General features: G+C 39.9%; 2 protein-coding genes across 2 annotated transcripts; both read left to right on the top strand.

Annotated features, from left to right (window-relative positions):
• LOC126490624 (olfactory receptor 151-like) lies at positions 1-930 on the top strand. Its single transcript, XM_050125687.1, is given in 1 exon segment — positions 1-930. A coding segment is annotated over 1 exon segment (930 nt).
• Positions 931-12635: 11705 nt separating this feature from the next.
• Positions 12636-13565, top strand: LOC126490625 (olfactory receptor 151-like). Its single transcript, XM_050125688.1, has one exon. It carries the CDS (start codon positions 12636-12638, stop codon positions 13563-13565), a length of 930 nt encoding a protein of 309 aa, XP_049981645.1.
• Positions 13566-14097: the final 532 nt, after the last annotated feature.

The following is a 14097-nucleotide window of genomic DNA, read 5'->3' as shown; positions in this document are numbered from 1 at the left end:
ATGGCTGCAGAAAATCACTCCACGGTGACAGAGTTCATCCTCAGGGGCTTAACTAACAGGCCAGAGCTCCAGCTGCCCCTCTTCCTCCTCTTCCTGGGGATCTACACAGTCACCATGGTAGGAAACCTGGGCATGATCACCTTGATTGGACTCAACACACAGCTTCACACCCCCATGTACTTCTTCCTCAGCAACTTGTCATTTGTGGATCTCTGCTACTCCTCTGTCATTACCCCAAAAATGCTCATCAACTTTGTGTCCTAAAGAAACCTCATTTCCTATGATGGGTGCATGTCACAGCTCTACTTCTTCCTTGTTTTCGTCATTGCTGAGTGTTACATGCTCACTGTGATGGCCTATGACCGCTACGTGGCCATCTGCCACCCCTTGCTTTACAACATCATCATGTCTCCTACCCTCTGCTCCATGCTGGTGGCTTTTGTCTACGCCATAGGACTCATTGGCTCAACAATAGAGACAGGCCTCATGTTAAAGCTACACTATTGTGAAGACCTCATCAGTCATTACTTCTGTGACATCCTCCCCCTCATGAAGCTCTCCTGCTCTAGTACCTATGATGTAGAGATGGCTGTCTTCTTTTTAGCTGGTTTCGATATTGTAGTCACAAGCTTAACAGTACTAATTTCCTATGCCTTCATCCTGTCGAGCATCCTGCGCATCAGCTCCACTGAGGGCAGGTCCAAAGCCTTCAGCACCTGCAGCTCCCACTTTGCAGCTGTGGGCTTGTTCTATGGATCCACTGCCTTCATGTACTTAAAGCCTTCCACAGCCAGTTCCCTGGCCCAGGAGAATGTAGCTTCTGTGTTCTACACCACGGTGATCCCCATGCTCAACCCCCTGATCTACAGCCTGAGAAACAAAGAGGTGAAGGCTGCCCTGGATAAAACACTGAGGAGAAAACTCCTTTGATGGAAATGTTGTTCTTTCTCCTTGTAAGAGTATGTGGTTGCAAACACCTGGAAAATGCACTCAGCAAGCCTACCCAACTGTGGATAAGAAACAAGCACTACTCTTCATAGTTGGGTACATGCTTCATTTCTTTTTCCTCATTCTCATCTTTTCTTCTATTGTTTCTCTGAACATACAATTTTAAGGTCATTGTTCATATAATTGGGAGCTAGCTCCTCTATAGGAGACCAACGGTAAGCAATTTAAAATTTTTTATTCTCTGATATTTTCACGTATGTATATAATATATATTGATTGTGCCAATTCCCTCTCCTTTCTCCGACTCTTTCCTATCACCCTCAATATATGTATCCCCACTTTGATGTCCTTTATTATTTTTAATAACCAACTGAGCCCAATTAATGCTCCATGCTCACCTTAGTGTGTGGCTATCCACTAGAGCATAGATAACATACCAGCAAATCTCACACAAGTTTACTCAATTAATGGAATCTAATTTACTTCTAGATTAATAGATGCAAGTGATTCTGGGAAAATCAGCTTCACCTTCTTTAGCCCAAATAGAATGTGGATCAATAGACCGTGGGATACTCTCACCTAAGTAGCTTTTTGCTCATTTTGTCATGATCTTTCCCCTACCTTAGGTACAATTTCTACCACTATTGATCTCCTCTAACTATAACTAAAGGCAAGAGAACATCTCTGCTTCCTCAAAATGAGAAATCTTAACGCCAAAAAGAGAAGGTGGAAGCAAAACTGTAACTCCGAGTTAGAACACAAGCCTAGATAGAGTGAGGCACTGAATTTGATTGACTTAATCAGTTTCACAACTTACTTAAATTCAGTTTAATTATTGCTAATCTTCAAATCAGGCAACACCAGAAAAAGAGAACTCTGTGTTCCATGCAAGCCAATACAACCAGATCCAAATCTGTAGAATTGGCTGTTTCCATAATAACATGCTTCAACTTAGTATAACTTACCAAAATAAAGTCTTGCAGAAAAAGTCTGTGAAAGATTGAACATTTTGCCAGAATGTCCATGGTTTCCATGGAAAGAAAGGTCTTTGTCATCAGAGCTGGATATTCACTGTTTATTCCCTGACTAGACTTTTCACTTTTAAATTTTCTCATCTATAGAATTGACTCCATACTACTTAGAACAACCCCCCATCAACAACAGTACCCTCACATTAAACAGAACACCTTCCATGAGGAGACAATAAATTCTTTCTCATTAACCATGTCTTTACTTAATTTATTAAAAATATAAATGCATTTTTCTTTCCATGGAAATGATCGATTTGATAGTGATGTAATAATAAATTGCTTTATGAATCAGATTAATTTCCTTGAAGATGTAGTATTTAAAGATAGTTTTATTTTGAAGATCTTTATGAAACTACCTCTAACAGAAACTACCTAACCACAGTGGATGGCTCCGTTGTCTGACTAGGATCCTGGATTGCATCAATGGACAAATACTACTAAAAAGCAACAACTGATTCTCACTCTCTGATTTCCAATTATGAAAGCAGTATCACCATTTGTTTCAATTTCCTGATGTCTTCCACCACGATGAACTCTGTCCTTCCACTACAAAACTGAATGAGCCCTTCCTCCTTTGATTTGCTTTGGTCAGAGTATTTTAGCATGGCAATGAAAATGAACTAAGACCAAAATCTGGTTCTTAGATGTGAAACCGTTGCTGGGATAAACCTGAGCATGTCTATCTCAGGCATTGAAACTGTTCTGTGGCAGAAAATATTTGCAGCTTAGGATTAGAAAGATTCTTGAGTGCTGGAAGCCAGGGTTAATGGGCCACGAACTGGAAGGATGCTGAGAGAAACAAAGACAATGAGAGCCTGGCTCATGAGGCTTCAGAATAGAATAAGAATTCTATCAGAAAGTTGTCTGGGGTCATTTGTGTAATATTTTGGTCAAGAATCTGGTTTCATGGTGCCTATATCTCGAGAAACTGAATGAGTTTGAACTTTAATACAATTTCCATTATATTTTGTTTTTAAATTATTATTATTCTATTTTAAATTGTCATTGTAATTTGTTTGCAGAAGAAATTTAAAAACAGGAGAGTATTCAGACTGTTAGTGAGAAAATGGCTCTAACTGTTATAGACACCACTAAGAGAAACCTCTTTCGTTGCACTGAAGCGATAAGAAGTGTCCCAGGTCAAAACTCCACCTTGCAGAGGCTCCATGTTTGGAAACCCAAATTCATCTAAAGGAAGAAACCCTCCAATGAATGATCACTATTCCTCAAATGTAACTGCTTGAGAAAATTATTTCCCTTGGATAAGCAACAAAATGGATAAAGTGTGCTCTGAAGAATACAAGCTGCACCTCAAGTTTTCAGACAAAATTAGCAGTTGCATCCACATGAGAGTGGTTTTGAAGGCATGAAAGATGCAAGATTGGAGGTGCCATGGAAAGCAACTGAAAATTTGGCATCGTCGGAGTCCCTGCAGGCCACTGCTTGAAGCAGTGAAGATAAAGACAGGTGAGAAGTAGAAAAATCTGAGGTATTTCAGGTGCAAGGACCATGGAATATTCATCAGAGAGGACTGAAAGTATACAGTTTACACACATGAGAGGGTTGCTTGCTGCAGGTGGCAGGGCTGGAGGATTGGGGTTGACTACACCTTTTGGCGGTCAGCAGATCCCATCATGATGCTAGACACAGGATGGTGTTTTCCTGTAGAATTTTGGATTAGTTTTAGTCACAACTGCTTTCTGTACTCTGATTCTTTCATTTTGGAATAGGAATGTTTACTCTGTGCCATTATATGTTGGTTATGTAATTTTCTTTATTTTATTGGCGCTCACATTAAGAAATTTTAACCTTTATACTGGTGAAACTTTTAGTAGCTATAGGGACTTTTCATACTGGACTGTATGTTTTACATTATAAAGTTATCAAGAGCCTATAAAAGATAAATGGTAGAAAATTAGGCATTGAAAGTGGTGTGCTTGGATGTCAGGTCGATAAGATGTGGATGGTTAATATTAATTGTCAACTTGATGGAATCTAGAATCGCCTGGGAGAAAGCTCTCTGAGCATGTCTGTGAGGAATGACTTTGATTACATTAATTAATGAGGGAAGACTTGGCCACTGTGGATGGCACCGCTGTCTAACTAGGACATTGGACTGTATAAAGAGAAAAAGTATGAGCTGCAGCATACATTCATCGATGTCTGGATTTCAGTTGTGATCACCTGGCTCAAACTCTGGCCACCTTGGCTTCTCTTGTGAGAGACTTCAGCTATGAGCCACAAAAAGCCCTTTCTCCCTGGAACACAGCAACAGAGGAGACAAAACTCAGTTCTGTTACTAAAAATTTGGTCTTTCATTTGTTTTCTTTGTTAAGAAAAGTCCATATATTGTTTATATCAGAAATACATCATGTGTGATATAAAACAGTTAGAAGGATGCAGAAGAAGGCATAAACATGGGCTCAAAGACAGACAATATTATAGTATTACTTTAAAATGAGTCAACACTAAGCAAAATTAAATAATGTATGAAAGAATAAAAAAAGTGAGAATTTGGAAAACTCATAAATTGCATAGATCTCATTTAAAAACTATTATGAATATGGGAAGAAATTTTAAATTAAAACAAAACAGGGAGTAACAGAAAAATAAAGACAACAGTTAACATTGGGAGAAATACAAATTGATAAGAAAGCATTGAAATGGAGATTTATAAGTAAATAATTCAAATGTTAGTATTAAAAAACGAATTGACATGGGGTAGAAATCTCAAAAGAGAAATACTTTAAAACAATGATTCATAATAGTACTTTCCATGGGTAAATAAATCGAAATAAAATACACAGAAGAAACATCCTACCCATGAGCTGTACCCCAGAATGGACAATAAAACATAGCCTGGTGATGCTAATGGGAAATTATTATTATTATTATCATTGTTATTATTTCAAAAAGGAGGAAGTACAGAAGGGAGGGAGAGGGAAAGGAAAAAGAAGGAGAGAAAATAAGGAAGGGGAGAGGGAGGGTGGGAGGAAAGGAGGAAGAGAGGAAGGAAAGCAAAAGGAAAGAAGGAGAAAGGGGGAAGAAAATTGCAGAGGGGTGAAGGGAGAGAGCTCCCTTTTCTCTGTTTGTCAGGTCCTGAAACCATGTTCCTCCAGCATCAAGTGTATGCTCATAAAATATCATTTCACCATTGAAAGAAAAGAAGGCAAGTTTCTTAGAGAAATGGTTGATCCCCGGTGTGCAAAGAATGGAAAATAAAAAAAAAATACAATGTCTTGTCACATCAGATAGCGAGGAAGGCATTAGAAAGTGCTCTTGCTGAGTCAAAAAGAACCTGAAGAGGGATTCAAATGCAAAGATTAAAAGCACATTAATAAAACAGACTTACGGTAATGGATCACACCACAGAAAATGTGTTTCAACTATGAGTTTCTAATGAAACTAAAGAGAAATAACAGGTCAGAATGATGAAAACAGAAAATGAAATCATCGTTCTGAAAATTAGAAATGAAGGTGATGTAAGTGGGAAGGTGGTGGCACACGCCTTTAATCCCAGCACTCGGGAGGCAGAGGCAGGCTGATCTCTGTGAGTTCAAGGCCAGCCTGGTCTACAGAGCAAGTTTCAGAACAACCACGACTGTTACACAGAGAAACCCTGTCTCAGAGGGAAGAAAAAAAAAAAAGAATGAAATCAGTGTACTGTGTCACTGTGTCAGTATCCTGGATAGGAGAATGTACTATTGTTTTGCAAGATGGTAAATTCAGTAAAACAGCAGAGACGGTCCAACATGGGCTCTCCCCATATTGTTTGGCATGGCTACAGATAATCTACAATTATCACCAAGTACAGACTTCAGTTTAAAACTCTGCAACATGAATGTCTTCACAGATCTCATGATGCCGTATATATTTTGTGTGTGTGTGTGTGTGTGTGTGTGTGTGTGTGTGTGTGTGTGTGTGTGTGAGATAAGGCACATGTGAGTTCAGGCATCAACAGATCTCAGAAAAGGTGTCAGATACCCTGAAGCTGGTATAATAATACAAGTAGCTATGAACCACCCAGCACAAGTGCTGAGAACTAAAACAAGTTCTGCTGGTATCAGCAGGCAAGGGAGGATTGACCATTACAAGTTTAGCCTTCTTTTACTGAAACGGTTTGTTTTAGTAAAATCTTTTGAGTTTGTTTTCAAAAGCCTTTCAGGTAATTATTTCAAAACTAGCCAGTGCCACATCACGTATAACGAATTAGTAGTGACAGGCAAAAAGCATCATGGCATGGTGACGTGAGGCGATGTTGGCAGTAGTGATATGAGGTATCTGGGAACACCATGATGATGGTGACCGTGATAATGGTAGTGATAATCACAACAGTGAAATAGCTTATGGTCCTAAACTATCCCAGTGCTCAATTTACATTCTGACTTTCCATCAAGATTCCTCTACCTCAGAGTGGGAAATTAACACAGGGGAGGAGGGAGCATAATGCACAGAGCGGGTACCAGCCAAGATTAATTAATTGTTCCTTTAGAGAGGACCATGGTCCCCATGTGCTTCCTCCCAGGAGATTTTTCTGAACACGCCTATGTAAGCAGGACCCCAGCTCCCCAGTCATGTTGGCTTCCTTTTTCTAACTGTGCCAGGCCTTTTGGGTAAATTTAGCACTAGACCTAAAATCACAGATACTATCTGTTTTCAGCATTTGTTAATTGTTGAGATCAAGGCATCCCTTAAAATTTCCAGGAGAGCTGACTGTCACTTCCCTTCCACAAAGGTATTTATTTCACACTGTATAACGTCTAAAGAAAAATTTTTCTTCAATAATCTCATCTTTTTTATATACAGTATGTTTCTGATTGTATGTTTGTTTTCCTTCTCCAAGTGTCTCGTTCTGTGTGTGCTGTGTTCTCATTGATGACAATCCTGAGCCTCTACAGGCTTGGTAAATATAAAAGTCATAAGAGTATAACTCACAGGAAACATACGGCATGTGGTTCTATCTTTATGTCATTAGAAGACTACAGAAGTGAGATCTTTAACGCCGGCTGTGTAAACGCTCCCATTCAGGGGTTTTCTCATAGCACTCAGAGAATGATGTCCACTCTGTCCTTCATAGATCAATACAATCTAATCTGGGAGAATGGTTGTCCATGGTAAATTTTCTATATTTCATATTGCTTCTAGAATCAGGGCGTTGATTCAAGGGGGCTATGTAGGATTTTCTTAGTCACTTGTATATAGAAAATACTTTATAGTAATAATAAATAAAATATTTAAAAGATCATAGATGCTTCCAATATTTAATGACATAATGCTATATTTACCACCAGTAACAATTTACCATAGAAAGCTCATTTAGGCTGGGCAGTGGTGGCACACGCCTTTAATCCCAGTACTTGGAAGGCAGATCTCTGTGGGACTGAGGCCAGCCGGGTCTACAGAGCAAGTTTCAGGACAGCCAGGGCTGCACAGAGAAATCTTGTCTCAAAAACAAACAAACAAAAAGCTTATTTAGCAACAGAGATTTTCTTGTCTTCAAACCACAATCTAAAGGCTTAAAGACTTGTTCTTAACACATGAAAAAAATGCAAGATTGAAAGAATCAAACAATTTTTAAATCCTATACAAAGATTTACAAACTGTTTTATTCTAGACATATATTGCATAGATCTGACACCTTAATAACAAACTTGAAGTCACTAATAATGCATTGGTGTCAAACTAAGGAAAGAAACCAAAGTAACCAAAAGGGAGCCCAGATTTGAGATACCTTGCTCTCCCTGTGTCTTCTACCATCTGTCTGTTGTATGAGTCTGAATCTATGCCTGACTGAAGACTGTCTAGTAAAACTGTCCCTGCAAGTCTGTGTCTGCGTCTGTGTCTGTGTTCTGTCGCTAACAAAGGGTTTTGCTCTCTCTTTTATTGAACAACACAGAAAGTGCCACATGGGGAAGGAATGAGAGATACTTTAAAAAGTCTTCAACAGAGTTTTATAAGGGATTGCCTTTCTGACTGCAACTGACCCAAAGAGCAAACATTGTGTTATTTATTTATTCATTTAATTTTTATTTATTTATTTATTTATTTATTTAACAATCCACAGTTTCCTCTCCTCCTCTCCTCCCAGCCCCTCTCCCACACCTCCCCTCTGCCCAGCCCATCCTCTCCTCCTCCATTTCTGTTCAGGAAAGGGAAGGCCTCCCATGGATAGCAATAAAACATAGCATATCAAGTTGCAATAAAACTAAGCTCCTCCCCATTTATTAAGGCTGGGCAAGGAGACCCAGTATGAGAAATACAATCCCAAAAGTCAGTAAAAGAGTTAGAGACAACTCTTTCTCCTACTGTTAGGAGTCCCACATACAAGCTACATAACTGTAACATATGTAGAGGGGCTAGCTTAGACTCAGGCTCCCTTGTTATTGGTTCAGTCTCTGTGAGCCCCTCGAACCCAAGTTATTTGATTGTGTGGGTTTTCCTGTGGTGTCCTTGACCGCTCCAGCTCCTACAATCCTTCCTCCTCCTCCTCTGTAGAATTCCCCAAGCTCCACCTAATGTTTGACTGTTGCTCTCTGCCTATTCCCATCAGGTGAGAGATGAAATCTCTCTGGTGTCAACTGGGCTAGGCACCAATCTCATCACATCCTGTAAGCAGGACAGACTTTAGGTTGAAGATTATGTGGCTAGGTTTGTTATCCGATCCCTCCTCTGGAAATCTTGCCCGTTCAGGCTACATATCCACTATTGCTAGGAGTCTTAGCTGGTGTCATCCTTGTAGATTCCTGGGAGTTTCCCTTGTACCAGGTTTTACCTCACCCTGAAATGCCCCTCTTTTTCAGTCATCTCTCTCAGCACTGTCCCTGTCTATACCTGATCCCTTCTGTTCCCATCCCCACCTACCCCCAGTCTACCCACAAAATCTAGTATATTTCCCCTTCCAAGGGAGACCTTTTTGTTACCTAGGTTTTCTGAGTTTGTGAATTGTAACATAGTTTATCCTTTACTTTACAGCTAATATTCACTTATAAATGAGTACATACCATGGTTGTCTCTCTGGGTCTGGGTTACCTCACTCAGGGTGATCTTTTCTAGTTCCATCTACTGGCCTGCAAATTTTCTGATGTCATTGTTTGTTTAACAGCTGAGTAATACTCTGTTGTGTAAATGTACCACGTTTCCTTTATCTATTCCTTGGTAGAGGAGTATCTGGCTGTTTCCAGGTTCTGGCTATTACAAATAAATCTGCTATGAAGATAGTTGAGCAAATGTCCTTACGGTATGATTGAGCATCCTTTGGGTCTATGCCCAAGAATGGTATAACTAGGTCTTTGAGGTAGATTGATGTCCAATTTTCTGAGAAACTGACATATTAATTTCCATAGTGGCTGTACAAGTTTGTACTCCCACCAGCAATGGAGGAATGTTCTCCTTACTCCACATCCTCTCCAGTAGGAGCTGTCACTTGTATCTCTGATCTTAGCCATTCTGTCAGGTGTAAGACAGAATCTCAGAGTCAGCAAACATTAATTTCATCAAGTAATATTCAAGTGCTGTCTGCAACATTTGTGGTGGATATGCATCTTATAAGGTTGTTTCCAGACTCTTTTCTGTTTCCAGCACACAATTATCATGGCACATACAGAAACATACATGCATTACTCTTGCATAGGGAACATGAAATAGGAATAACTCAAAATTATAGCTAACTCCATATTGCTGGGGGTTTCAGTGGGCTTTTGCTTTATTTCATTTTGTTCAAGCATTTTTTTTTGTCTTATTGGGGATTTCTTTGTTTTGATTTTGGAGTTTGGGCAGTCTAATGTTTGTTTCTGGTTAGTTGTTGTTTGAGAGAGAGGAAATTTGTGCAGGTAGGAAGGTAGGAGGAGCTGGGGGAGGGGAAAACACGATCATAATATATCATATGAACTAAAAACTTTGAATAAAAGATTACAGCTTTGCATGAACTTAGATTGTGGAGGCAACTAAGGCTGATTGCTACATTGTTCTCTTAAGCAGATTGAAGAAGCAGGCTGAGTACACAGTAGGATAACAGTCCTAAATCTTAAGTGACCTCCAGATGCTATAACTCTGACTGGGAGGTCATTCAAAAGTTCTGATCTCTTTGAATGTAAGGAATATTTTATCATAATGCATTGCCATAGCAAGTAATGCAAATATACAAGAAGATTCCTACTAATACCATGTTCTAAATAAGAAACTTCACTACTGATGGGGACTGTGGACCCCCAGACACTGAATTTCCTGTGCTGGTGTAACTGCTTGCAGCTGCTCCAAGCAAAACAACTTGTTTTCCTTAGCCTTGCAGCAGCTCTGAGCACGAGACCCTGATGGCAGGTGAGTGGGTTCTGATGGGTCTGCAGCTGAAAGATCCCTAGAGCTGGGGCGTGGCCAGAACCTTATATAAGCTAACCCCTAAGCACAATAAAGTTGCCATTCTTGGCATTCTTGTTTTAAGGATGACCCATGTCCCCTGTGCCTCTGTCTGTGTGTTTATGTGTTTAAATCTCCAGCCTCGTTCCTGGCCAGCACACCATCCTGTAGTACAGGTTTTACGTATTATATACACATATTTGTGATGTTTTTCCTTTTTGGTATTTTTCTTTTTTTGTCATTGTTCATCTGAATCTCTAATAAGTACAATGCATGTACGGCACTTTGATTTTTAAAAGTGCAATTTTTTTTCAATATCCTTCATATCGCTCCAAAATTTGATAAATTAATTTTAATAAATGATGACTGATTCACAAAGAGAAGATACAGAAAGCAAGAGTGTTTAAAAAATACAGAATAGAACAGAAGTCATAGTCCTTTAACTTACTCTTGTGTTCCTTGTGATTGGATGTATTGTATGAGAGATGAATATTTTTCAGGCGGGGGTGCAACACAGGTTTCTCTGTGACTGTTCTGAAACTCACTCTATAGACCAGGTTGGCCTTGCACTCACAAAGATCCACCTGTCTTTGCCTCCCCAGAGCTGGAATTAAAGTAGTCTACTTCCAATTAAAAAAAAAAAAACTGAGTAACTTCAATTTTCAACTTTCAGTTTTCTAATAAATAACAAACTACTAGCCAACATTTCTCTTATACGCACATCCTAAGACTTGGAGGACACAACCTGCCCAAGTCACCCATTTCTGAGAGGGCAGGTAAGCACTCCAAAGCTTCACATTAGAGTCAAAGGAAGAAACCAGAGAAAACAGAGTGAGTTCAACTTCAGGTTTCTCTGGTACATCAATTTTCTCATACCCTTCTCCACACATATTTAACGGGGAACTTTTAGGATTTATGACATTGATCTCTACATTTTTTTAAGTTTTTTTTTAAATACATTTTCCAACACGAGAGAATTTGTGAAATAATGTATCCGCCAACATTGATGGATGCTCCCTATAGACATATTTGTAATCTCAGTATTTGCCTTTAGAAGTATGAGGATGCCATGATTAGGATGTCATTGCTTTCTGAAACTAGTGTACCCATAAGTTGCCTGTGGAGCATTTACTGACAATAATGCTATGCGCTCCAAACATCTGGACAGAATCCAGGCATCAGTGTTCTCTACTCCAGGTGGACACAAAAAGCAGATGACACTTGGAATTGAAATGCCTAGGACCACAGCCTAAGAACCTCAAGACCTTTGAATCACTGAGACTATTAAATGCCAACTCCTATTTTCATAGAAAGAAAGCATTTAAGGAAGATTTTTAATTGTTTATTTGTCTTATGAAACAGAGTTTTACTGTATAGTCCAGGCTGTACTCAAACTCCTAGCAAATCCCCTGCCTCCACCTCCTGAGTGTTGGGATTCTAAGTGTGAGTGATCTGACTCAACTTTTGAATGAATATTTTTAAATGTGATTTGTCCTGTGATATTCTCTCAATTACTTTTAAACTGATATTATTGTGTCTCAGATACAGATCTTGACCTGCAACCAGTAAAAGAGGAACAAATGCCAGGTCATCCTCATAAGACACCTACTTCGAATATTAGTATAATCATTAACTGAATATTTAGAAAAAGCGTAGATGAGGTTTGATAGATGTCTCAGTGGTTAAGAGAACTTAACGCTCTTGCACAGAGCACAAGTTCCATTTCCAATACCAACATGGCTCTCACAAATGTCTGTAATTGCAGGGAATTTGATGCCTCTTTGGACCTTCACAGACTCCTGCATGCACATGATACACATATATACATTCAGGCAAAAACACATATATATAAATATTAAAAGAAATTACATATATGACAGCTACAAACTATGAAAAGACCACTGATTAGTTACAAAGTTGAGAAACATAAACATCCATAGAGAAACTGTTAAAACATATTCCTGGCCTTCAACATAATCTTTCTGATTTAATGACTATAAAATGAAACCAGATAATTTTTATAAGAAGGTAAATGCTGGTCCAGAACCACAGCTCTGAGACAATTGTAAAACCAGTAAAAAAAAAAAAAAAATCAGATCTCTCTCCTAAGACTCTCAGCTTCAAGATCTCTGAAATCCTAGGCTAGTTCTGACAGCTAAGCAACAGTGTGGAGAAGATGCATCTGACATAATCAGGATTGTTCAGCAGCTGTCAAATGCAGAAAACCAGTTGCTCTGAGGGGGACAAGAAGAGTCCCTCACAAGCTCCTTCTCTTCCACCCCACAGGACTCCCGTCCAGACACAATGGCTGCAGAAAATCACTCCACGGTGACAGAGTTCATCCTCAGGGGCTTAACTAACAGGCCAGAGCTCCAGCTGCCCCTCTTCCTCCTCTTCCTGGGGATCTACACGGTCACCATGCTGGGAAACCTGGGCATGATCACCTTGATTGGACTCAACACACAGCTTCACACCCCCATGTACTTCTTCCTCAGCAACTTGTCATTTGTGGATCTCTGCTACTCCTCTGTCATTACCCCAAAAATGCTCATCAACTTTGTGTCCAAAAGAAACCTCATTTCCTATGATGGGTGCATGTCACAGCTCTACTTCTTCCTTGTTTTCGTCATTGCTGAGTGTTACATGCTCACTGTGATGGCCTATGACCGCTACGTGGCCATCTGCCACCCCTTGCTTTACAACGTCATCATGTCTCCTGCCCTCTGCTCCATGCTGGTGGCTTTTGTTTATGCCATGGGATTCATTGGCTCAACAATAGAGACAGGCCTCATGTTAAAGCTACACTATTGTGAAGACCTCATCAGTCATTACTTCTGTGACATCCTCCCCCTCATGAAGCTCTCCTGCTCTAGTACCTATGATGTAGAGGTGACTGTCTTCTTTTTAGCTGGGTTCAATATTATAGCAACAAGCTTAACAGTACTAATTTCCTATGCCTTCATCCTGTCGAGCATCCTGCGCATCAGTTCCACTGAGGGCAGGTCCAAAGCCTTCAGCACCTGCAGCTCCCACTTTGCAGCTGTGGGCTTGTTCTATGGATCCACTGCCTTCATGTACTTAAAGCCTTCCACAGCTAGTTCCCTGGCCCAGGAGAATGTAGCTTCTGTGTTCTACACCACGGTGATCCCCATGCTCAACCCCCTGATCTACAGCCTGAGAAACAAAGAGGTGAAGGCTGCCCTGTACAAAACACTGAAGAGAAAACTCCTTTGATGGAAATGTTGGTCTTTCTCCGTGTAAGAGTATGTGGTTGTAAGTACCTATGTGATAACTTCTGTAAGCCTACCCAGCTGTGAAGACAAAACACTCGTTTCTTCCTGTGGTTGAGTCTGTGTTTCTTCTACTTATTTTCTCCTTTCCTCTGCATAAAGCTCTGATTTCTATTTGTTGATTTTTAAGGTCTGTGGTGGTTTGAAAGAGAAAGGTCTCCAAAGGGTGTGGCACTCTTAGGAGGTGTGGCTTTGCTGGAGTTGGTGTGGTCTTGTTGGAGGAATTGTGTCACTGTGAGGGTGAGCTTTGAGGTGTCATATATGCTCTTACCCAGTATCTCAGATCAAGTCGTGCTATCTTCATATAAAGATATAAAACTCTCAGCTCCTTGTCCAGCACCATGTCTGCTTGCACACTGCCATATTTCACCATGATGCTAATGGAGCATGCTATGGAACAATCTTTTTGTACGTGGGTGTATATTACTCTCATTGGTTAATAAAATACTGACTGATGAATAGCTGGGCAGCAAAAG

The sequence above is a fragment of the Alexandromys fortis genome, unplaced genomic scaffold (assembly GCF_014885135.2).
Source record: "Alexandromys fortis isolate MF-2015 unplaced genomic scaffold, M_Fortis_MF-2015_v1.1 scaffold_253, whole genome shotgun sequence".
Classification (NCBI taxonomy): domain Eukaryota; kingdom Metazoa; phylum Chordata; class Mammalia; order Rodentia; family Cricetidae; genus Alexandromys; species Alexandromys fortis.
This window is presented reverse-complemented; position numbering and strand designations above follow the sequence as displayed.